We start from the raw sequence: 26,769 nt of genomic DNA on the forward strand, positions 1-26,769 counted from the left end.
AAAAGTAATATGATCATTCTCATGTCTAAGACACTGCTAAGTGAATTTCAATTTATTTTCCATTTGTTTCTTATTGATTTTTTTTCCTTTTCTCCACTTTGCTAAATGAGATGGCCAATAATGTATAAAGAAATTCTCAGCTTTTGATGGCCCTGTCATCCAGACCCAGCTTCTGACAGTCAGAGGTTTAGGGATATCCTGTGCACGGGATTTCTGCCTATTAATTTCATTGGGTGACCCCTGGTTCTTGTATTATATTAAGGGGTACATAAAACTTCCTTATTCACTTTCTCCATAACATGCATGGTTGTATTTTACTGTATCCACCCTCAGTCTTCTCTTATTTACTCTGAACTATTCCAGTCTTTTTAATTTCTCCTCATACGGAAGCTATTCTATATCCTTAATCATTTTTGTTCCCTTTCTCTGTACCTTTTCCAGTTCTAAGATATATCTTTTTTGAGATGGGGCAGTATTCAAGGTGTGGGTGTCCCAAGGATTTATATAGTGGCATTAAATTTCCTTGTTATCTGTACTCTCCTTTCCTTTCTTAATGGTTCCTAACACTGTTAGCTCTTTTGACTGCCGCTGCACATTGAACAGATGTTTTCAGAGAACTATCCACAATGACGCCAAGATCTCTTTCTTGAGTGGGAACACCTAATTCAGAACCCATTATTTTGTGTGTATAATTGGAATTATTTTTTTCCAATGTGCATTACTTTGCACTTAACATTGAACTTCGTCTGCCATTTTGTTGCCCAGTCACCCAGTTTTGTGAGATCTTGTTGCAACTATTCACAGTCTGCTTTGGACTTCACTATCTTGAATAATTTAGTATCAGCTGCACATTTTGCCATCTCACTGTGTACCCCCTTTTCCAGATCATTTATGAATATGCTAAACAGCACAGGCCCCTGTGTAGATCCTTGGGAGATCCCACTATTACTTCTCTCCATTCTGAAAACTGACCATTTATTCTGATCCTTTGTGTCCTATCTTTTAAACAGTTACTGATCCATGAGAGGACCTTCCCTCCTATCCCGTAACAGCTTACTTTGCTTAAGAGCCTTTGCAGTGGGATCTTGTCAAGGCTTTCTGAAAGTCCAAGCACACTATATCCACTGGGTCACCATTGGCCACATGCTTGTTGACCCCCTCAAAGAATTCTAGTAGAGTGGTGAGGTATGATTTCCTTTTACAAAAGACACGTTGACTGACTCGTCCCCAACATATCATCTATGTGTCTGTGTTCTTTACTACAGTTTCAACCAATCTGCCTGGTACTGAAGTCAGGCTTACCAGCCTGTAACTGCCAGGATTACCCCTGGAGCTTTTTTCAAAAATTGGCCTTGCATTAGCAGCTTTAGAACTGACCATGTTTCTGCCCTCACAAGCAATAGCAGAACACAAGTCTTGTCAATTATAATCACCTGCAAGATCACAAGAGTTAAGCCATCAGGGAGATCTGAAACCAATCCACAAATGCAACATGTCCAGCATCCTCTGTTTGTTGTTGTGTTACAGTGCTGGGATTTTAATACTGCTGGATACACATTTTGGAAGGTCGAGATTTGCCCCTCACTCCCAGAACAATTAGAAATCCACTGCAATTTTGTTTTTTAATTTTTGGACAGATGGAATCAGTTTGGGGCCTGTCCTTTTAATTTTCCAAATATTTTGAGCATGATTACAGATCCTTCACTCATGCTGAGCCATTACACATGTGAGTAATCCTATATCAATGTGAGCAACTGCTCATCAGCATGAGTATGAGTTCAACCAGTGGGCCCATCATAAATTAAGGCTTAGTCACATATCTCCCTGGTGACAGCCTGAAATAATTTTGGGCCAAGTACAGCCCCAGGTCACTGGAATCAATGGAGTCGCTCCCATTTCCACCAGGAATTAAAGGTTTTAGGATTCTTGAAACTGTCTGCTCAGTCTCTTATACAAAAAGAGGATTTTCACATAATGGGCTGTGTTGGGATGTTAAGCTGTCCCTGGAGTTATTAATGGACCTGCTGCCCGCATAGTGAGGAACACATAGGGCCCTAGCATTTTAAGAATAATTTCAGTTTCAGTTAAATTTTCCATGGTAGCGGTTTTATTGAGGTGGACAAGCATGAAAACTTCCTTCACTCACTGCTAACCTGACATGCAAATTCAGGGGGGAAAACAAAAAAACAAACAAACAGTCCGTACTAGCATATGGAGTAATCATAAAATATATCTTAATTGATTCCTAATTTAGTGGTTTTCTCTGCAAGATGAAGCTGACTGTGCTAGTTCTGCAGACCCTCCCTGTCAACACATCAAACTTGACTGAACTATGGACTGCAGATTACATTTGTATGAATATGCTATCTGTCTGCAAGTCACATGAATCGGTGACATATACTGTACACATACAACACTAAAAGTGATGGGGGCAGGGAACACATTGGCCAACAGAGTCAGTCTTTTTCTGTCATGAGGTGAGATAAAAAATGATTTAATGAAGGGAGGAGAGAGAGAGAGAGAGAGAGAGAGGGAAGGGGAACAGCCTGAATAAACTCATGGCAATCTGTCTTTCAAGCATAAATCCTCTTGTGTTTACTACCATTTTATTAAAGGAACTGTGAATCTAGGGAAAGGATTTTTAACTCCCCCCCTACAGCTATGTTTGAGTTCTTTTCAGCCCACAAACACTATCTTTTTGTTTTCATATAATCCAAAGAGCTATTCTAGAAGATTTAAAGGCACTGTATAAAAAAAGGGGAGGGGCAGGAGAGGAGAAGAAGCTAGAGGGAGAAAAACCATTAAATTGTATTTGTTATAAAATAACTGAACACAAGCGCTGCAAGTTACAAATGACTCCTAATTATTGGAGAGCTTATCAAAAGATTCAGCTTTGCTAACCTTAAATAGAAAATTAGAGAAGATCTCCAACTAAAAATGGAATGAGCAGTTCAGTTACATCCCCTTGTCAAAACCAGCCTCAAACATAAAAACACTGACATCAAAGGAACAACTGGAAGCTTTTCCTTGGGTTTTGAAACTGTTAGTATAATTTAGTAACCTATTTTAAAAAGCTTTTGAATACAGACAAACATTTTAACAGAGAATGGAGATTTTCTTTTTAAATACTGAGAAGAGCCAGTGCCAGACGAGACAGCATTCATTTCACCATATGAAAGGAAGGTTACTGGAGCTCCTGTCTCTTGACCAAGCAAAGAGAAACTGGATTTGTTCAAGTTTGTAGTTTTACCATTTGTTTTTTATATACTGAATAGTGATACTAAGGATTTTTTTTAAGTAAATTGCATTATAAATTGCAGTGTTTAGAAGCTGAAGTACAGCTAAATCACTGACAATTGATTTGTATGATATGGAGTTTCACTTCCTAAAAATATTTGTCCACAAAATTTAAAAAACAAGTTATTTCTATATTTCACATATTACTTGACAATGTGTTGCTTTAAAAAACAATGACAGGAGAAAAAGCATTAGGAACAGATAATGGTCTATCTGTGCAATGTCAATATTGAACTGAAAATTATGAGATTTCTTTAAAAGAGATATCCACCTTAGTCTTGTGGCCACATTCTGTTCTTGGATGAAAAGGAGGTGCAAGATTCTATTGAGCTGCATATATTCAAAGACAACATTTGAGTCAAAAAATGAAAACAAATAAATCAGTTCTGATAGATACTGATGGTAGAATGACAGTTGCTTACTGTAACAGTAAGGACAAACTGTTTTCTCATTATCTCAGAGAAATAGCTTGTTTTGTTCCTCAGCCAGATACATTTTGATTAATCAGTAACATCTAAAAGCAAATGTGTATATTATACATTAAAAACTGAAGGCAGAGGGTCTGGTTTTGAGTGACTTATGTTTTCTAGATTAAACTCTCCTGTAATGTGGGAGACATGGGGCCAAATCCAGAGCGGTCCTCTGCGAGTCCTAAGCACTTACTATGAGGTGGTGAGCACCCTCAATCCATGCCAGATCACTCTTAGGGCCAAACTGCTGGGTTCAACCCAGCTACATTCAGGACAGACCTTAGGAGGGAAACAAATTTGGAGGTATGACACCTTTTTACTCCCCTGACCCTGGAAACTTCTGTCGGATGGTTTGGCCACAACATACGTTTGAACAGTCTCAGGGCTGCTCTAGCTTACATCAGCTGGAAACGACTTTCTGGGTGCCACTCTGCCAACCTAGGGGACACCACTGGCCATTCCTCCGCATACCTTCAGTATACTTCCTGCACCAGGATTAGGGGCAAGAGGGTGATGCAGAGCCTGGAAGCGTGTGATATACAAACCAAGGATTCTGCAGCTGACTGTTTAAGCCAGCTTCCATCTTTCTGTACATGCTGAGTAGTTCAAAGTATAGAGCATTGCTGAAGATCTGGCCCTGAGCCTTTCACTTCTGCCATCAGACAGGGTTTCGAGACCATAATAGTACACTTAGCCCTCGGGACCAGGGAATGGAAATACCTTGTGCCATTCCAGAGTAACATCTCCATTCAGTTAAGATACATAAAGAAAGAATAACAGGCTCAAATAAGGAACCTCTCCATCTAGCTTTTAAGCAACGTAAAGATGTTTTCTTCCATGAACTAATAATGTAAGGATTTTACACTGAGTTTGCTTGGTTGTCTTAATAAAAAAAAAAAAAAAAAAAAAGTGAAAAAAAAGAGAACAACGAAACTTATCACATGTACAGAATTTAATATTTTCAAAAGAGCTTTACAGACATTAACCAATTAATCCTCACAGCATTTCTATAGAGGTAGGAAATTTTCCCAACTTGCAGAGAGGGAAAGTGAGGTTAAAAGGTCAAGGCTAACATGTGCAACAAAAGTTAAACAACCAAGGGCCCAATTCTGTACCATTACAGTGAATAACAACATTGAGACATCACAGCCAGAATTTTCTAATCATAAGTAAAAAAAAAAAAAAGATGTAAAAAGCCCTTTTAAAGGAAGCTTGAAACTGAAGTCTTCATCCAGAAACTGAGGCAGCTTTTAAGCAGGAAGCTGCATGTGAAACGCTGTATTCCCTCTATAGCAGGGGGTGTGGTGCTATTGCATTCAGAAGCAATAGTAGCTTATATTAGAAAAAGGAATTTATTAATATAGAAGTGTAAAGCCTGAAGTTGCCTCTTTATAATGATTTTCTGTGTAAATTGTATGTATTTGCTTTTCCTTACTATTTCATCCTTGATACTGTGATTATTCCATTAATCAAACTTTGTTTCTATTTACCCCAAACAAGTTCTGGTGTGCAAACTGTACGGAGTGTGTCCCCCAAAGTGAACTGATAACTCGGGGGCATATTTCATGCCTTCGGGGTGATGAACCAGAAAAGTCAGAGTGCCTGGTAGTTAAGAACTCGGGAAGGATGGCTCTGGGGAGACACGGGAATGGAAGGACTGTTGGTGTCAATCTGCAAGGAGTAACTAGGCTGGCAGAAGCCAAGGTGAGACCTTTATGCTTGTGGGCTGGTTACTAGTGTCAGGGCTCTGAGCCACAGCTGCACAGCATTCATAGAACCATAGAAGATTAGGGTTGGAACAGACCTCAGGAGGTCATCTAGTCCAATCCCCTGCTCAAAGCAGGACCAACACCAAGTAAATCATCCCAGCCAGGGCTTTGTCAAGCCAGGCCTTAAAAACCTCTAAGGATGGAGATTCCACCACCTCTTTAGGTAATGAATTCCAGTGCTTCACCACCCTCCTAGTGAAATAGTGTTTCCTAATATCCAACTTAGACTTCCCCCACTGCAATTTGAGATCATTGCTCCTTTGTCTGTCATCTGCCACCACTGAGAACAGCCAAGTTCCATCCTCTTTGGAAACTCCCCTTCAGGTAGTTGAAGGCTGCTATCAAATCCCCCCTCACTCTTCTCTTCTGCAGACTAAACAAGCCCAGTTCCCTCAACCTCTCCATGTAAATCGTGTGCCTCAGCACCCTGATCATTTTTGTTGTTCTCTGCTGGACTCTTTCCAATTTGTCCACATCCTTTCTGTAGTGGGGGTCCCAAAACTGGACGCAATACTCCAGATGTGGCCTCATCAGTGCTGAATAGAGGGGAATAATCACTTCCCTCTATCTGCTGGCAATGCTCCTACTAATGCAGCCCAATATGCCGTTAGCCTTCTTGGCAACAAAGGCACACTGCTGACTCGTATCCCATTTCTCATCCACTGTAATCCCTGGGTCCTTTTCTGCAGAACTGCTGCTTAGCCAGTCGGGCCCCAGCCTGTAGCAGTGCATGGGATTCTTTCTTCCTAAGTGCAGGACTCTGCAATTGTCCTGGATTAACCTCATCAGATTTCTTTTAGCCCAATCCTCCAATTTGTCTAGTTCATTCTGGACCCTATCCCTACCCTCCAGCATATCTACCTCTCCCCCCATCTTCATGTCATCCGCGAACTTGCTGAGGGTGCAATCTATCCCACCATCCATTAATAAAGATGTTGAACAAAACCGGCCCCAGGACCAACCCCTGGGGTACTCCGCTTGATACCGGCTGCCAACTAGACATTGAGCCATTGATCACTACCTGTTGAGCCCAACAATCTAGCCAGCTTTCTATCCACCTTATAGTCCATTCATCCAATCTATACTTAAGCATAAGCATTAAGGCACCCAAAGTTACAGGGCAGGTGGTGACAGGACCCCTGAGCTCTGGGTGATCCCTGAAACATCACAACGTGGCAGCTGATTGATCAAATACCTCCGAGTCTATAAAGTACTTATCAAATCAAGTTTGAGATACAAAAACACTGTGTGGTAAAAATGTGCATAAAATATTTGCTCATCATCAGAAGCCACACTTGCAGCTTCTCTAAATGTAGCTAATCTCCATTAGTATTTCCTTTGTTCACTATTCTGTGTAATGTTACTAAAACTATTGGCTTCTGATTGCTAACCCCACATCATAGCACTGCAGTTCTGTTTGCTGGCTCAGCCCTACAGCTACTTGAATGCAGTGTTTCTTATTTTTAATACATATGGGCCTCAATCCCCTCTGCTTTGCACCTTGTATAGTCAATGTCTGTTCGAAGTGGGAGTAAAATCAGAAGGGCAGCATTTTACAACCACCCTGCCATCACGTTACACAGATGTAAGTGACTACCCAAGATATAAGTCACTGGAGAGTCAGACCCATGTGATCAGTTCCAAGTTATGTGCTGCTGGGCTCAACAAATATCCTGCTGAGATCCCCATCAGGCTTCAACAACTGCCATGTACATGATAGGCTTGTCAGCCTGCTTCTGACTGTTATGTCCTTCCAGTTCCAGGCAGTTCTTGTTTATTCACCCCATTCTTTTTTCCAACAAAAGGCAATTGCACCTGATCAATGATGCAGGATACCACAGGTGACTGACCAGAGACTGACTCCATCAAAGGGATCCAATCACCAAGTCTAGAATGGCCTCTATTTTTAAAAAAAAATCAAATAAAGGTAGGGGGGAAGCTTACTTGGCACCTTGAAAGAGTGCAATAATTATGTCATGTTCAAAGGATAATGATTTAATGAGCCCATCTAAACACTGGAGAAGCACTAATGAACAAATCTATCTTTTGAGATTAATCCTTACATTAGAAGTAGGGTCTCAACATTTCAGCCTATAGGTCAATTGTCAAGCTCCCTTTATTTGTAACACTCTTAACATTTGCTCCAAACCTTCCCCCAAATATATTTCTTTAAATCTTCTCTCACGGAGATAGTTTCATGAGAAGAATCTAATTTTAAATTTCTTTCCTGAGAGGAAAGCAGATAATCAAATCTAATTCCCATATACTTTAGTGCAACAGTACAGGACACAAAAATTATACTAAAAATGTCTGAACTGCCACAATTTCATTCTATTTTATGTTATCAAGGCTTCTGAAGATGGTGTTGGTTTCAGTACAGCCAGAAGCTTATAACATCTGTTTGGGATGCAGCCACAAAAGGCTGCCTCCTCATAGTCTGTTCTACTGTATTAGATTACAGAAATTAGAAACAGAAACAGTCTGCTAGATCACAGAAGTGCATCTTCCTGTAAATTCAGGATACAGCATTCTGATGTGGATTAGAGTGGAGACTCTTACTACATAGCCCTGTTGCAGTTTTATTATTGGTCAGATGCGTAAAACACTACCCATATTGCTGAGTCACACAGTATCAAAGTGCAGTACACAGGAAGCTCTACAGGAAGACCACAAAAGTTGAAGAGTGTCCAAAGAGGGACAAGCAGAAGACTCCCAATGACATACCAGTCAGAGTATACATACTGCTGGAATAAGAAAAGAAAAACTACACAGCAAACTAGTTATTGCTTCAGTAGATGGTTATTTACCCTTTCTAAATTTGTATCTTTAAATAGGGAGAGGAAGAAACAATTTTATTTAGCAGTATTAATTTTTGCAAGAGGGAGTTACTGTTTAAAATATTTTGCAATGTCGTATTTGACTGTATCCTCCTACGGCAAGGGCAGACATGCAATGTCATCGTTTATCACACAAGCAGGACATGAGCTAGGCAGCTCTCATCAATTGCTGTGCAGTCGATGCCTTTCCCACTTGAGCGCAATTTTATTTATGTGCGTTTCCTTGCTAAGAGGAAAGGGATTATTTTTTATGAGACCTTTTAGAATTAATCGAATAAAAGGGTATGGGATTTTTTTGTTTTCTTATCTTTGTATTCCCGATTAGTGCCATTAAAGCTCAAAATGCTCAGTGGCTCAGTTTGGATATGTGATCCTAAAAGTTCAGATTCTTCTCTGAACACTACAGGGTTCAGTTCATGTGTGGTTAGCAAGCCATACCTCTTGTAGAAATCTTCCATGCACTCCTTGGCTACCCTATAAGCACTACCCCATTAAGATCACGTTTCCCTTTTGTCACGCCCCATGAACTCAGTAAAGACCCCACAATGTGTTTTTCCACATATCCCATGGAAACTCCTCTCCTTGACTGAATCTTTTAGTGACATCGCAATCCAATGTTTGTGGCATCTCAATTTATCACCATGGAATCAACTGACTCCTCTACAAGGGAATCACACCATGATGATCTCTGAAAGATGCTTACCAACCAACAGAACTGGTCAAAAACAAACAAAATCTCTCCTTTACAGCTTTTTAATTTTTCCATTCCAAAATTATTTTTGGCCATTACGTTTGTCATGAAATTTTCTTTGAACGTTTTCTCCTACTTATGTATTTATTTGGCCACTGAATGCCATAGAAAACAATTATATCCAGAGATTTTTGCACTCTGTTTTCTTTTGAAAGAATTGTTTCCTGTTGCTATTTGTAACTTTTCAAAGGTTGAGGCAGTTTGGACAAGTTGCAGAGTGGCAAAAAGAAAAATGGGGGAGAAGGAAAAAGCAACCACCCTACTCAAAATCCCGTAAAATTCTGTAATTTGCAATTTGTAATAGCAAAAACCCATAAGCTTTTTGCAAAAGTTTCCAGTTTTGAAAAAAGTACCTTGTTGTCTACAAAGATCTGAATGAAATGTTTTGACCAGCTCTACAAACTAAAAGCTTTTGTTAAAAAAAAAAAAAAAAAAAAAAAAAGCATCCACAGTGAAATCAGGAAACACATGCACAAAAATGACATAATAGGTTTTAAAAAGAAAACCACTTGTCTGAATAGGACTGTGGTTTTGTTAGGTTAAAAATTTCCCCAACCCTTGTTTATTTTTTATTTTATTGCTGCATGTACCTTTAAGAAAGCAAGCAAGCAAGCAAGCAGGCTTTTCAGAAGGCTGACAAAGTGGATACTTCTGGCCTCAGAAGTTAAATGACAGATTAAAGCAGGATGCCTTGGTTTGGACACAGAAATTTATATCAAACAACATGGAATGACCCTATTACTACTGTAATGAGTGACAGTGAGGGGACTGCCAGGCCCTCTAACAGATTTTTTTTTTTTTAGATCCTAGAAAGGTAGATTGACACTTCCTTAACATGTAAGCTAAATTCAATGGTACTTCAATACTAATGTACACTTGTCAGAGCACTTATTAAAATACCTGCACAAGCCCTGCTTCTGCACAATTATGAGTTGTTGATTCTGTCTGAAAGATTACTAAATGAACCCTGCCAGTGTAAAAGCTATTAAATGTCTATTTAGTATTCAGCAGACTTCTGTTCAAATGATCCTTGAAGGAGCCTTGCATAATTGATGCTACCATATTTCTCCAACTGCAGGCACCTAGCTAAGTAGAACTAGCAGTGTATGATAAATTGAACCACTGGACCACCTCATAATAGTGATATGTGAATAAACACACATAAGAGAAGCATAAAAGCAAATCATATTTTATACTTGCTCTAAACCTCTTCTTTATGAGATGAGCTGCCACTATGACCTATTTTTCCCCACTGCTTTACAAATGGTAGAGCTAGGAAACAAAGTCTTCAGCTAGAGCAATGTCCTTCCAAGGTCAAGATGGCACCATCTCTCAGAGGAGCATGGTGAAATCATGCTTTTAAGAGGAATAAATCTAACTAAGAGAACAAAATATAAAAACCATTGGAGCCTATTCTGATCCTAAAGGGCATGCCTTATTTGCTTAAATACAATGATGCACAAACATCAACGCAGCCATAAAGCAATGTTGCTGGTATCTCGTCCCAGTGTAGGGCGATCTTCTAGTGGTGTACAGCTAGTTGCCATATCATACCACCTCCCAACTCCCGGTGTTGGCATATGGGCTGTGTTTGGAGGCGGGGGTGGACAGGAAGCAGATGTGGCCATGGCTTTCTTTTACTCCAGTGATCCACAGCTAACGTATTAGTCCCTTGGGACCATAGGAAGCCAGCAGTCTATTTGCACTACTGCTGAGTGCCAAATCAAGAACTCCTCAGCTGCAGCTGAGGGTCTTGGACCCTGTATTTATAATGCACACACAGACAAACTATATATAGTGCATGTTAGGGAGACACTAGTTAGAGCACTTACCACAGAAATTCAGCCTCTTTGTTCTGTATACAGAATATCATCCACAAATTTAAAACACTGATTATTTGGGTACAGAATGAATCTTCTTAAAAATTTGCAAATAAGGCTTGCTTCCTGCAAACACTTATGCACGTGCCTTACTTTCATGTAGTCTGTTAATTAGTTTACGAGGTTTATATAGCATTAAACAGTCTGCAAAAATTGTCTTATGGTCTCATATACTTCTCGGTCAGCAGTTATGTCTTAGTTATCCTTTGAGAAATCTCTCTTTCATAATCAACACATTCGCCCTTAATCTTCCATGCCTCTCACCTAAGTAGACATTTACACCTGTGTGAAGTGAATGCAGAGAGTAAAATGGATGTAAAATGCTAATATCGTGAGGCCCTAATCCTCAAACACACATCCTAGGCACATGGCCAGTGTAAAGTGTGAAGTTATTTATGAGTCTAGGTGTTCACCAGCTTGGGACCCAATTTGGTAGAGTTATATATGCTGAAAAGGGGTAAAAACTATAGATCTTACAGTGAAGAATCAGGGTCATTAAGTGCACACACCCATCATTGAGTACATTCCAGTGTGCATATTAAACACACACTCAAAATTCAAACTAACTTGAGAAAGTAACTTCAATAACTTCTTTTTTTTAAATCTCAGTTGCTCAGGGTTAACCATTTTTCTCAACCAAAGTAGAATTGTATAAGAGGAAGTTTTCTTCATTTCAGAGCCGTTAAAACTTTTACCATATAGGAAGTGAAGAGAGAAAGTGGCAAACAAAAACCTCCAAACAAATGCTGTAGATTTCTTAACACATTTCAGTAAATCTTATTTTAATTTATCACTAGTCCTGTATGATAGTAGAAATAAAGTATTCCAATGTCTACCAAACTTGCAGAATTGTTACATAGAACTGGATACAATTTATCTGAAACCCTTTTAGAAAGATTTAATTTCAAGAAAAACAAATCAAGAAAATATTTATTTGAATCCAATGTTATTTTCAAAATTAACTGCGGGACAATTAAGACTCAAATAGTGTTAATTAATAAAATTATGGAGTGGTATTACTGCTAATCGATGTGTCCATTTTGGGGGCACATAAAGCAATACTTTTCAGAAAGCAATACTTCAGTATTAAATGTAGAGTACAAAACCTCATTTCTCAGGTAAAAAACCCCAAGCTCACATGTCATACAGTAGATGGCCTGATTACCCTTCCCATTTTCCATCCCTCTGTCTGACAGAGTGTCTGCATGAATGTGTGATTATGTGAGCAGACATATACAATGATTATTTAAATAGAATTATGTGCCACACACATTAAAATTGAGATTTAGACAAGTGCAGAGTTAGTTACTGAGGAAACTAAGGATTTTGGAATTATGTTTTCTCACAGCCCGATAGATCATATGAAATGTACAGAGATCACCAAGCAAGCAGCCACCAGCTCCTGCTTTCCACACTAGCTGATGAAATAAAATATGGTACAGGAAAGATAAAAAACAGACATCACTCCCCAGCCAGCTGTGTCCTTCCGTACATACTAATTTCCTCTTGCCTAAGTACAGTCCTTTATTTATAAATTATAATATTTAAAGTGAAGAGATTATTTTAAAATGCTAAATAAAAAAGGAAGAGGAAAACATTTTATTGCACAACAAAATGAGTTGCTAACATTGAGCATTTAGAATTATGACTAACATTTCTTTCTGCAATACACTATATTATGGTTAGGGCCCTACCAAATTCACAGTCCATTTTGGTCAATTTCACGGTGATAGGATTTTAAAAATCATAAAATTCATGATTTCAGCTATTTAAATCTGAAATTTCATGGTGTTGTAATTATAAGGGACCTGACCCAAAAAAACAAGTTGGGATGGGGTTGCAAGGTTATTGATGGGGAGTTCGCGGTACTGCTCCCCTTACTTCTGCGCTGTTGTTGACGGATGGAATGGTATTGCCACCCTTACTTCTGCACTGCTGCCTGCAGAGCTGGGCTCTCAGTCAGCAGCCGCCACTGTCTGGCCGCCCAGCTCTGAAGGCAGCACAGAAGTAAGAGTGGCAATACCATGATGCCCCTAAAATAACCCTATGACCTCTTGCAACTCCCTTTTGGGTCAGGACCTCCAATTTGAGAAACGCTTGTCTCCTACCTGAAATGAGTATAGTATAGGGTAAAATCACAGAAAAGACCAGATTTCAAGGTCCGTGACGCGTTTTTTGTGGCTGTGAATTTGGTAGGGGCCTACTTATGGCATATATATTTCATAATTAAGGCCCTGCAAGACTTATAAACAAGCTTAACTTGAAGCACAGGAGTAATTCTGTTACATTTAGGGGGGGTTACCTAAATGCTCAGTATGCACGTAATTCTTTGCAGAATTGGGGCCTAAAATGGTCTCTCTGTTTTAGTAGTTGGGATTTCACCAGGAAGAGGAAAATGTTTTTTTGTTTGTAAGTTCCTTTATAATAAAAACAAAATATTCTCCTGATGCTCGACCTGGTGGCTGATTACAATGTGCAAATTAGTGGTGTGTAAGCCAAGGTACTGTTAAAACACATACATTCATGTATTGTTCTTCTGGAAGGTTCTCTTTAAATTTATTATTAATTAATTTTATTAATAAATTTTAATTTTTATTAATTTTTAAATTGACAGAAAGAAAAACAGTGCAGTACGTATAATGAGACTCAATCAGAAGTCTTGCAGCAAAATTGTACTGACATTCATAGAGCATATAGACAAACCCCCTTGTTTGTGTATTAAAAATACACAATGTGCTTAGATGATTGTATATATTATGCAAAAGCTGGCCAGAGTTTTGAGACTGGAGTAAGTTTGTCCCCCAAAAGGAGTAAAAAAAGAAAGGCCAAAATTTAGTGAGTACCACTAAGTTCAATGGGATCTGAGGGTGCTCCATATCTCCGTAAATCTGTCCATGTTTATTTAGGTGCCTTTATCATCATTATTAGTATTATGACAGAACCTACAACTCAGATAGGGACTCCACTGTGCTAGACATGGCACAAATAAGACAACGAGTATGGGAAAAGAAGCATTATTGAGATTTTACAAATGGAGATGTGAGACAGTAAAACTAAGGCCCCACTTAAGCAAAGCACTTAAGCACATGCTTGATTTTAAAAATAAGGCCCTGGATTCATTGTAAAGAAATAAAGTTATCTTTTTAAGCGTGGTTTAGGTAGAAGTGAGAGAGAGGGAAATGGTAAGGAGTGGATGAGGACAGTGGGAGAAAGAAGAATGGAAGAAAGAGGGAAGCTCTCCCATTGAGATGAATGAGGCAGAGGGGAAGCAGTGTTAAAAGAGGAGAGTAGAAGTGCAGTGGTGGGACAATGAAGTATGGCAGCAAATGGAGCACGGAAATGAAGGACGACTCAGGTGTGGTTAGAACTAATCAATCAGTCAACAAGCCAGTGTAAAGCCAAGTGTTCACATTGTGAGGATGAGATTTCTAACAACATCAGGATGCTGCTGTGGAGTGTGTCAGCCCTTAGCACTGCTCCCTGTGCTGCTGCTGGAGAAGCAAGTGTTCCAGAGAGGAGTTGTTGGGTTTTTTGGGGGGATTTTTTTTTTTTAAATAAAAAGACACCCTGATGTTCCTCTCACTGCTGGCTCCCAAGTGGAAAGAAGGGTGAAGTGGTTACTCAGAGCCCTCAGCATTCATCTTACAGCACAGTATGATTCCTGAGAATCTATCATGGGTACAGTCCATGGTTCCTTGTCTGCACCCATGCTGTTAGGTGTGATGCTAATTTAAATCTTGTTACACAGGTTTTCATAGTGGCTGGCTCCCAGAAAATCTATTCCTTGCCAAGAAATTGCATCCAGAGGTAACCAGAGTGTAGAACTACGGTGCTTCATTATCTTTGTTTGTAAAGCTTCTCTTTATTGGACACATTTCTTCATTTTTGTGTGCCTTGAGATGGATTTCTGAGACTACTAAAGCTGAATATTAACGAATGCTAACAGTATAAAGCCTTCTTTTCTATAACCTACTTTTAAGACCCTATCTCAGTCCCTCAGGTTTGAGACTTTGAAGAAAATCATGCAGATGGCACATCTGCTTTGAGAGCAACTTCACAAGCTCATTCCAGGTCGATAAGTATTCAAGAACAGCCTCATTTAAATAATCACACGAATCTCATTTTTCTAAAAGGACAGTAGTCCCCCAGAATCTTCCCTGTCTAGAAGTCAATGAGCAATTTTATTGAACATACTGAAACTTTATTCTTCTTGCATGTCAGGTGAGCTGACTGAGCTAGGCCCTCCTTGTCATCAGCAGTGTTTTTTGCTTGAGGTGGTTGGGATTCAACAGTGTTCACCTGGCTCTCCAAATCATTTACTTGAGAGACGAGTTTATCTAATTTGGCATCCATACCTACTACAAATCTTTTACAATTTTTATTAATTTGTTCCAAAATATTGTGGCTAGAGCTGTCTGGATCTGAAGCAGCAATGAGACAGCTGGATGCACAATAGCCTGGGGTGAATACTGCAGAGTCAGATTGTGCACATAGAATTTTGACTTTAAAAAATTTGCCTCATCCATTTGATTTTGGATTTTGAAACATTCCTTTTGTAACAGGGTAGTAAATTAGGGTTACCATACGTCCGGTTTTTCCCGGACATGTCCGGCTTTTTGGTAATCAAACCCCTGTCTGGGGGGAATTGCCAAAAAGCCGAACATGTCCGGGAAAATACCGGCCGGGCACTTCCCCTCCCGCGTCTGCTCTGCTCCTCCCCTGACTCTTCGGCTCTGTTTAAGAGCCGAGCTGCCCGAGCACTACTGGCTTCGGACAGCCCCCTTGCCTCCGGACCCCAGCCGCTGGCCGGGCACTTCCCCTCCTGGGCTTCAGCTGCTCTGCTCCGGCGGCGCAGGGTCCAGAGGCAAGGGGGCTGCCCAAAGCCGGAGCGCTCAGACAGCTCGGCTTTTAAACAGAGCCGAAGAGTCAGGGGAGGTGAACAGAAGCTGGAGCCTGGGAGGGGAAGTGCCCGGCCGGGGGTGCAGGGTCCGGAGGCAAGGGGGCTGCCCGAAGCCCGAGCACTACCGGCTTCACGGTTTGCCGGGCAGCCTCCAGACCCTGCGCCCACAGCTGGGTGCTTCCCCTCCCGGGCTCCAGCTGCGCTGGGGAAGCACCGGCCAGGGGCGCAGGGTCTGGAGGCTGCCCGGCAAACCGTGAAGCCGCTAGCGCTTGGGCAGCCCTTTTCACGTGGCTGGGAGGGAGGAAGGGGAGTTAGGGTGGGGACTTTGGGGAAGGGGCGGGGCGGGAAAGGGGTGGGGCCAGGGCCCCGTGGAGTGTCCTCTTTTTTTATTTTTTAAATATGGTAACCCTAAGTAAATATACAGATTGCCTTTTGTAATAGAGTCTCAGGTCATTACCTTGGCTAAATGAACACAGAGATATTTGAAACCTACAGCAGAAGTTAGGAACAAGTACAAACTCCTTGCTCTGCTGGCAAGGCCTGCTCTCACTTTTGTCTTTTCAGCCTCTTTGAATCAACAGTTTCTTGCCGGACACTTCATTATAGCAATTTGGCAAGTTAGGTTCACATGGACTTGTTACCTGTGAATGAGAGTCTGTGCACACCAGCCACCAATCCAGAACTAGTCTATTGCCTCTCTTGTGCCTGTCTGTTAGGGAGAAATAGAAATAGAAAATTGTCTTTTGGGAACTGTATACCTCCAGAGTAGTGACTTGAGCCTTTTGTTTAGTAGTTCCCCAAGCAAGTGCTTCCATAATGGTGGGAGAGAAAAATAAAAAATCCATATTGATATGCTCACTCCCACCCCTGTCCCTCTACCACTGGTTACATGTAGGAAATACACAACAGGAGGGAAGGCTCAGGACTAGTGTCTCTGAAGCAATGGCTTCTAATCCACTACTAAGATTCTGAGAAGAAGTTAGAGGTGAGAATGGCGGCTAATAATGCTATGCTGAACTTCGTAACTGACAGCACTATTGACAGGAGCCTAGACACACATGGCCAAATTTCTGACAGACAGGCCTACATTCTGAATGTAAAAAATGTGAGTGAACTTGAACATTTCTAGCTGCATATGCAATGATTACTGTTGTAGCTCACACTGGATTTTCAGGCACATGTTGCCATTTAGATTCCTGATGAGACATGTATGGATGAAAAACCTTATTTCTGTATGTAATCCTGGTAATTGCCTATGCATTTTTGCACGTGAAACTCAGGCTTATTTTTAATTTATAAAAAGAGCTTGATTGTACATGCATCTTGACTTGTTATAAACTTTAAAAACCTCCACAATTACTTCAACTTTTAGTATCAAGATATAAAGGAAAAACAATAAGCCTTCTACAAAAACAAACTAAATGCCAACCCGTAAATCACCACTCCCCATGTCATGCAATATCCTGAGTGAAGAAACAAGCCGCACCCAATACCCTATACCTCAAAAGAACTCAAATTCTGTCAGACTAGCAGGGGGAAAGAATTCTGGTGTCAAGGCCTGGCATGAAAGAATCTCCTACCACAAGCTCTAAGACATTTCATTCTAGATACCTAGCTTGAGGCTCTCAGCTGACTTCCTGACTTACAAACAGCCAAGATCAGAATCACCTTCTTTAATTGAACCAGTTAAGTCTATGCAGTCTATCAGTAAGTCTATGCAGTTCCTGAAGAAATGACCTAATATGTATTCTGTGGCTAGCACTGCTTAATAGGTAGGCAGTCATGTTCTACATCAGCTGCCTCTTCCAAGTGGCCGACATAGAACATATTACAGTTATCCAGTCTAGAAGTCACAGGGGCCTAGATTATCATAACAAGGTCCCAATTGCCTATTTAGGTGGACACTGCAGGGGTGGGAAGGGAAAGCCAGCTTCCCCCCCACCCAGCATCACCTGATATTGCAGGAGCAGTCAGAAGTCCAAAACATCCCTAGATTTTGAGCCTCCTGAACAAAGGATGGAGAAACCCTTGAGACTGAAAATACCCCTGCTATGCCCTCTAGATCAAACCCACAGTCTGTAGCATTTAATGAACAAGGGCCATTCTATTCTCGTATCTTTAAGCACAATCAGTGTTACTGTGAATTGGAAGCTGTGCAGTTTTCAAAACAGAGGGGGCAAAACAAGTGGTGAGCTAAAAATAGGCTGTTACTCAAACTTCAAGAAATTCTCTAGAGATAGGATTTCCTGATATGATATTCAAGTTAATAGGAAGTGCCCTTCCTGTGTTTTTTAGGATGCAAGGGTAACGAGTTTGTTTTCAGCAGACTTAAAGTGGAGTCTGATCTGAGTTCATTGTTTTAAAGTGACCTTTTCTGTAAAATGTAAATTTGGTAGATCGTGTCCCTCAATAGTTAGGCATGATTTTGAAACAACTGTAATGTCACTTATATTTTTATATGCAAAGAGTCCTTAAGGAAATTGTGCATTGTCCCTACAAATTTAGGATCAGATCCATATATTCTTATTCACGCTGGGTAGTGCCTTACTTCACACATAGCCCCATCAAAGTCAATGGAACCACTTGTGGCTATTCCAGGAGAGTAAGGGGATTAGAATCTAGCCCTTAAAAGTACCTAGATTTTACATAAGGATAAGTACAATAATCATGAACAACACAGGCTCTGATGTGCTTTTCATGAAACTCACCTGACATAACATATTCAGCCTACTAGAACTCATACAAGAAAACAACAACTAGTTTAGGTAGAGATTATGATTTACTATAACAGAGTTTCCAAATTCGGATTAAAAACAGTTTGGTCTTGTCTACACTAGCAAGCCACAACAGGCTCAATACCTCCTATTGCTGAAGTCGATGATATTTTGGATGCTGTATCTGCAGTTCACCTTTAATAATTAAACCTCATATACTTCAACACAGTGGGTGTCCACCTTAACACTACTTTACTAAATCCTGTTGTTTCTGGTTAATAGAGGTTTAGGTCTGTGGATTTCCTTGCTCTTTGACGTTTTGGGTACTTAAACAACAAATACTACAGAAAAAGAATATCTGAGTGACTGGTAAGAGTTAATCTCACTTTTGTACAGCACGATTAAATAAACAGAGTAACTGACTTCACAAGAGTCAGAGTGAGGAGAGCATACACTTCAGAGAAAAAATAATTGAATCATTAGGAGCATATCTAGCCAGCATTGCAAGAAAGAAACTCTCACTGAAAGGTGAGAGAGTTTGATAACAAAACCCCTGGGAGATTATGGATATTACAAATAATCTCTTGATTCTTTGCTGTAGCAGCAAAACACTAAGGTTTTTCAACATTCCCAGCAGCTACAAAGAGATCCTATTAGATAAAATTCAGGAGTTTGTTTTTTTAAAAAGAAAGATACAGGAATAAGCAATTTTATGCCTTAAAAAATAATACTTTTTCATTCAAATACTTTAAAAATCTGTGCAAAGGTAAACAAATGTTATCCCAATTTTATTCTCCTTATTGGAAAACAAACCTCTTCTCTACTTAAGAGACTTGCTCAATGTTAAATAGTGAGCCAGTAGCAAAACCAGGATTAGAATCCAGGAGGCAAATTCTCAAATACAGGTTATGCAACTTCCAGGGGAGTCAGCAGGAGCTGCATATATGTATTTGACCCCTAGCTTCTATGTTCCAGTCCTGTTCTTTAACCACTAGGCATGAAACCTCCCCTATGTTCTGATGAATACTGGAAGTTTCACTACCTTTCATTGAAGTGTTTAAAATTTTTTAAATATCTTTTTCTTTTAAAAAGTAAATACAAAAAGGGTCAGAAAGAACTCAGGTTTAGCTATATAAAACCTGACAAATGCTTACATAGATTTTCCCTTTTCATATAAAGCACAAATGTTGTGCGTTTCAGTGATGTCATCAGCCTCAATTTAATTTGTTTGCTTGTCAGTTTGCGTCAATAAGCATGACTTAATAGCAATCACATATACATGCACTCACACCCATTTTGATATTAGTTTGAGTTTCCAAGATATATAACATTGAAACAACATTTTCAAGTAACATATGCAAACAAGTTTCAAGTGGTCCATCCTGATTATCACTACAATAGTTCCCTCCCCTTTCCCCCCCCCTCCCGCTGCTAATAGCCCACCTTAATCAATTGATCTTGTTAAGAGTTGGTATGGCAACCCCCATTTTTTCATGTTCTGTGTATATATATTTTCCTACTGTATTTTCCACTGCAGGCATCTGATGAAGTGGGCTTTAGCCCATGAAAGATTATGCTCAAATAAATTTGTTAGTTTCTAAGGTGCCACAAGTACTCCTCGTTCTTAAATGCAAACAAGTTTAGCTTGTTTAACAATTTAGCCCTACTTATAGATAAAACCCTATTTTATCAGTATTTTAAATATTATGGGGCAGATCTCCAGGTCTGGCTGAGCCATGCTCTGCATAGAACCAAGGGTGGGAAAATAGGAGGGAAGATGGTTCCAACAATCTCAGAGCATGACAATCAAACTCCACCCTGCTCCTGACAATGCCCCCAGTCAGCCCAAAAACGCTCCCTATATCAGGTGGATGCTCTCTGGCCTGTTTGTGCAGCCAGAGCAGTGCAAAGGGAAGAGAGCCAGGAGTCAGGATGTGGTCCTACGCATCAACCTTCCATACAATCTGCGGTCTGCAAGATGTTTTCATCTAAAACGTTAAGTACAGCATAACTTAAATACCAGGAAGCAACTGTATGAGTTTAAAAGCCTTTCCAAACATACCCTAGTATATAAAAGTGGAAAGCATTCAGCTGCATATTTAAACAGAAATCTCACCTTATTGTGTTCATACTTGTATGGGATTTTGAGTGTATCCATAGCTCTGATCATAGCTTGCATTGCTGTAAATATATTCTGATACACGAGTTTTGTGAAACCCCTTTTGTCTTCGTCAGAGTATCCTGATCCATGGATGATTCTCATCTGTTTGATGAATGTGCTTTTGCCACTTTCTCCCGTACCTGCAAGACATCCAATAAGGACACATCGTCAAACCAAAATATTCACAGAACACAAACATGAAATTGTTGCACGAATTAAGCAACTTATTCTGTACAGAGCTGAGCAACCTGTCAGCACTCAACCACTAATAAATAACAATCACTCTTAATTACAGACAACACTAACAAAGGCCAATCCTATATCCAAACAGTGAAGGCATCCACTCACAACTACAGTAATGCTTAATTAATAAAAAGTTGCCTTTTTGGGTCCAAAATAAGTAAGAGTATAATATGAGAAGGATTCCAAATGTTACCAACTAAAAGATGTATACACCAAAACCTCTAGAGCATCAACTGCTGGCCCTCTCTGTCAAGGTGGAATGAATAGAGTCATTAAGGAATTGGCTAAAACCAACCCAGATCAACCAGGTGTCCAGAGAGACGCTCCAATGACTCAGACTGACACTCTCAGTAGAGAAGCTGAGCAGAGACTCCCAACTCAAGAACAAAGGACTGGAAAGTATGAGATCAGGGATACATTGGCTCTGGAAGAAGCTTGAGAGCTCTCTCACCTGGGAACCCGACTAAGGAAGGAAGAAGTCAGAGAGAAAGAGAGAAGCAGAGAGCCTGGAAACGGAATTCACCACAGCTTGGCTTGGTGGATTGCTCTGGGCTGACCAGAATGGACTGTTCTTTAACCTTCTTTACTCTATGAAAACCTAAAGCCTTCAGTGCTGTGTCCCAGTTGGCTAATAAACCCTACCATTTGGAAAACGCTGGTTAAGTGTTACTGTAAATGCTTGGTGAGGTGCATTTACCTCCAAAAGTGTACAAGTCTCTAACCAGGAGAGTATCTCAGTTGGCCTTGCTGAACAGCACTCACAGAGTGAAGCAGGAGTGCTGAAGCCCAGAGATTCAGTCTCACAGAGATGGTGAGGTCACATGGCCTACACTAAAGGAAGAGAGAGTCCCCTTAGGGTCTGGCACATCAAAGGGGTTTCTCCAGATACTGTTCCAAAGCTGGGGGTGTCGCATCAATCCTGTGGATCCATGACAAATCTACCAATGACCTTTTGAGCATATATTTATAGTTATTTAAATTAGTACAAAATGTTTAGCATATGTAAACTGCACAGCAAGAACAGGGTGATTTCAAATGGAAAAAACTCAAGATATTACGGTGACGGGGGACAATATATGTATTTGCTGGGAAAGGTCACCTGGCATTTTTCTTTGTCTGTGATTGGCTGAGCACACCAGGAGGGTCAACAGAAGCTATTTTACTTGTTTTCTCAGAAGAAAGGGCTGTGTTTTAGAACAGACAGAAAATAAAAACATTTTATCCTCACCTTTATCTCTGGCAGATGTGGCCCAGGCAAGCATGTTAATATTCTTATTATTCCAACAATTAAAAGACACAAATTGTTTTATTATTTACACTTATTAATGCGTAGGTGAATCCATAAAGCTTTCTATACAAGTGTGTTTTTCCATGGTGCTCATTACTGTGGTATCCAAGCACTTCACAAACATTAATTAAATTACTCTCACAACACTTCTCTGGGGAAGAGAAGTATAATTATCCCTATTTTACAGATGGGGAAACAGAGCCCAGGAGAAATTAAATGACTTCCCCAAGGTCATACAGGAAACCTCTTGCAGAACAGAGAATAGAACCTCATTAGTATTGCTCACAAGGCCACAGTTCCTTACACTGAGAACAATAAAACGAATTCCCCATAAAATTCTACCCCACTAAGAACAGCAAATTTGACTTAATGGAATACTCTCTCCCCCTCCTTCCAGAGAGACACGTGGAGTTGTGGGTATCATGCCACCAGGCTCCTCCTCTTCCACATTGGTACACTCATCTATTCTGCAGTCTGTCCCCCCTTATCTTCATTACTGGTGTCCTCATTCATTCTCCTCTTTTCTATATTTACTTTTATCTATTTCAATTTGTAATAATACATTAAATCAAAACATTCTTACTCAAGCACAATATTTTGAAAACAAAAAGTTTTACTAAGTGGCACAATGCCTAACTTTCCCCCACATAAAAGGACCATAAATCCCTTCAGAACAACCTCTGTGAGAATAGACAGGCCTTGCAGAGTATTAGAAAGGTCGGCAAACTCTTGGTATGTTGGACCAGTGAGGGGCAATGAGCTTCAGAGAACCCTCTCAGCCCTCTCTCATGACATTCAAAGATGGAAAGCCAGATTCTCTTGAACCCTAATCTTTTCATACATCAGAGCCTCAGATCCCATGGGAATTTGTTTTGACCGTACAACACTGTCCATTTCAATCTGATGGGTTGGTTCAATAAAAAAAAAAAAAAAATTTTATCCAATATACATTTGAAAGCAGCTTTAGAATATTTGCTTTTAAAATGTGTTTAACAAGAGTTAAATCTGGAGATGACAGTGCACATTGACAAACTGCTCACAAAGAGATAGCAAGGAGGGGGGGGGGGGGGGGAAGACCATGAGGTTTATGAAGTGGATTATTGAAATGAAGTGTATGTGCACAAACACACACATACACTGCAGTTTTCCATTACACAAATGTCTATCCATATAAACATACGGATGCAATTTTTGAACTTTTACTAGAAGGCTTACTATAGTCTACTGATTCCAGAGTAGGCATTAAACAAAATGTGTCCCACTGATAGGGCATATTTTATTCATACAGAATATGATAGATATAATTTAAATACTTTTAGGAGTGTAAATACATCCTTGATCCCCATTACCCTTCAATGCTAGGAGGCTACCTCACACAGCACCCAACCTCCTGCTGGACCAAGAAAATGAGAACTCAAATTCAAATCAGCCTACATGGTATAGCACGCACAGCTTACTGGATTTTGGGGTAAAATTTGAAACCAAGATTGGCCTTAACAATTATAGGAGCTTAAACTGCACTCTTATTTTTGAAGTTTTTGTCTTCAACTGTACAACTTTTATTAGTAGTTTTATATAAAAAATTTTTTTCAAGTGATGGAAAGATTAGGTACTAGAAAAAAAGAAAAATGGCAGCTGATTTTCTGGGATTTCTTCCATCTGTTGCCCCCTCCTTCCACTTCCCTCCAAAAGGAAGAGAACAGAGAGAGTTGAGGTTATACTGTCAACATGAATTTTGGGAGTTTTATTTAAACTGACACATTTGTTTTTTAACTGCTACTTCAATTAACTATTACTCACGAGTAGTCCCATTGAAGCCAATGAGACTACTAATGTACTAATGTGTTTAAACTTAAACACATGTGTAAATGTTTGAAGGATCAGAGCCCCAGTGACTCTCACAAAGTGGCAGATGTGCTAGCGCGTTCTTTTTTCTGTTCCTGTATATTATTGTGCATTCTTTTGAAGTGGGAACAAAGTCTTTAAACATAATTGCTACAAATTATTTAACCCAGCAACAAAAGCAGCTGTTCAAAAATTATTTAAAGCCATTTTTATTTACATTTTTATGTGGACGTGGGGGGGGAATGTAATGAGAGACTTCCACCAGGTTTTCTCTGCAGCATTGAATGGAATACAGCAAAACTACTCACTGGTGGAATCTTTTAAGGACATAGATGGCTCTTATCTCCTGTTTACACATGGGGGAATTACATGCTTAAAAATTCCTTGTGCATTCAGGGTAACATTGACCACAAACAGGGTTCAAGAATTCAGGTAGATATTTCCACGTAAAATATGTCTAGATCTCTTTTATGTGGAAAAGAGTTTGATTATAAGAGCTTGACAACACATTTTGGAGCAGTGACTGAATTTACACATGTGTAAAGTGTAGGGTTGCCAATTTTATAGTTTCATAGATTCTAGGACTGGAAGGGACCTTGAGAGGTCATCGAGTCCAGTCCCCTGCCCACATGGCAGGACCAAATACTGTCTAGACCATCCTGATAGACATTTATCTAACCTACTCTTAAATATCTCCAGAGATGGAGATTCCACAACCTCCCTGACAAGTTAGGAACTTTTTCCTAATGTCCAACCTAGACCTCCCTTGCTGCAGTTTAAGCCCACTGCTTCTTGTTCTATCCTTAGAGGCTAAGGTGAACAAGTTTTCTCCCTCCTCCTTATGACACCCTTTTAGATACCTGAAAACTGCTATCATGTCCCCTCTCAGTCTTCTCTTTTCCAAACTAAACAAACCCAAATACATTTTGGTTGGATGTATTCCTGGAGGTTTCCTCACATGACAAAATCTTTAATTACAGATTAATCTTAAATTCCTGGAGATTCCAGGTCAATCCTGGAGGGTTGGCAACCCTAGTAAAGTGCCATTAGGGGTAGGCGGAAGGCCCTCATCAGTACATGTGCTGGATGGGGTACAAAATCACCCCATTCCTGGTATTGGCCTTCATTATTAACCGTAAACAACATAAGAAACCTCTCTTGCGCTTGCCTGTTTTCTCCTGCATTTGCCTGTTCCTGAGGTTTCTTTCTGTACCTTCCCTCACTTTATTTTGAAGCAGTGGAAGGCTCACACCTTTCTTTTATTGCTGGATTGGAGATTACAGGAACTACCTGGTTCAGGTGCATCAGCAAAAATAGCTCTGCATCTTTATGCAGGGTCCTAGAACCTGACTGTTCTCACAACCATATACACTTAGGATGCTTTATAAATACAAACCAACAATAACAGAAGGTGAAATACACCCTTGACAGATCTTGATTGTAAACTCTTGGAGCTGGGACCCTGGCTCCAATTCTTTTCTCATATCTGCGTAAATCAGGTATAATTCTATTGAAGAAATTAGGCCAGTATAAAATCAGTTCACATGAAAAGAGAATTGAGTCCACCATTGTCTTCTGTCTGTACAGCACCAAGCACACTAGTGGAGCTTTATAAAAGACAAATAATCATCTAGTTTGCAAAAACAAGCCTTTCTTATTAAGACATTTGGTACCTATGATCATTTCCTCAGGTAGAAAAATGAGGAAATACCTCTTTGTGTTTGGCAGTTTTATGTAACTAATGTTGTCCTGCTTTTACACAAATATCTTTATGAAATGACAATTAATTTTCCCTTGAATGGTTCTCATCCCCGAAGTCCCTCTTCTTACCCCCATCATGCCCTTTGTCATGGCTACCAACTAACCATCAAACCTTCCAGAGAAAAGAAGATGAGATTTTCTTTGGAGGATTTCAGGATAACTCCTAAAAGGGCTGAATGTGCTGCCTCTGCAGCAATTTCATCCCCAAGAAGTGAAAGGTCATCACTTAAAATTTAGAGGAAAAAAGAGTCAGTTAATAAAAACCATTAGCAGATGTAATTCTACCACAGACTTCCAGACAAAAGACATATTGTCTTGGTCAGTATGGAGCAAATGTTCTATTTTTCATACCCCTTTTCTTTTGGACTAGCATAACATGAAATACCTTTGCAGTATTAAAACTAGACAGTCATGAGCACTCTGCACTATTAAATACTATGAGCAGCCATCTTATGTAGAAGCTACAATGAAAATATTAAACTACACTAAGGAAGGTTTAATGCACAAGCTCAAACCTAAGACCAAACTGAATGAACTAAAAGTATGCCTTAGAAATCTCAAAACAAATATTTTACTTTCTATCAGAACTGTTTACTGTGCTGTATGTAACTTTAACTCCTAGAAAGGGATTTAGACAAAAAAAAAAAAAAGCCTCTCCTACCACCAGGAAGAAGAGTGAGTCCATGGATAACACACACATGCTGTAATGCTTACCTATATTGCCAGTGACTTGGGAATCAAATACAGGAGACTGGAAATCAGTGTCCATCCCAAAATAATATCAGAGCTAGAGCTTTGCAGAGGGACTTTTGGCATAACTATTTTTTGTAATGAACTAAACACACACAAAACT

General features: G+C 39.8%; 1 protein-coding gene across 2 annotated transcripts in view; it reads right to left on the bottom strand.

The window, feature by feature from the left end:
- The window catches only part of LOC101949854 (guanine nucleotide-binding protein G(q) subunit alpha), a 220,243-nt gene that overhangs the window by 140,914 nt on the left and 52,560 nt on the right, over positions 1-26,769 (bottom strand). For both annotated transcript variants that reach the window (XM_005297722.5, XM_065550528.1), the window contains one exon: positions 20,735-20,919. In XM_005297722.5, coding sequence (XP_005297779.1) covers positions 20,735-20,919 — 185 coding nt within the window. The remainder of the gene's footprint in view (positions 1-20,734; positions 20,920-26,769) is intronic.

This window comes from Chrysemys picta, chromosome 6, assembly GCF_011386835.1.
Source record: "Chrysemys picta bellii isolate R12L10 chromosome 6, ASM1138683v2, whole genome shotgun sequence".
Taxonomy (NCBI): domain Eukaryota; kingdom Metazoa; phylum Chordata; order Testudines; family Emydidae; genus Chrysemys; species Chrysemys picta.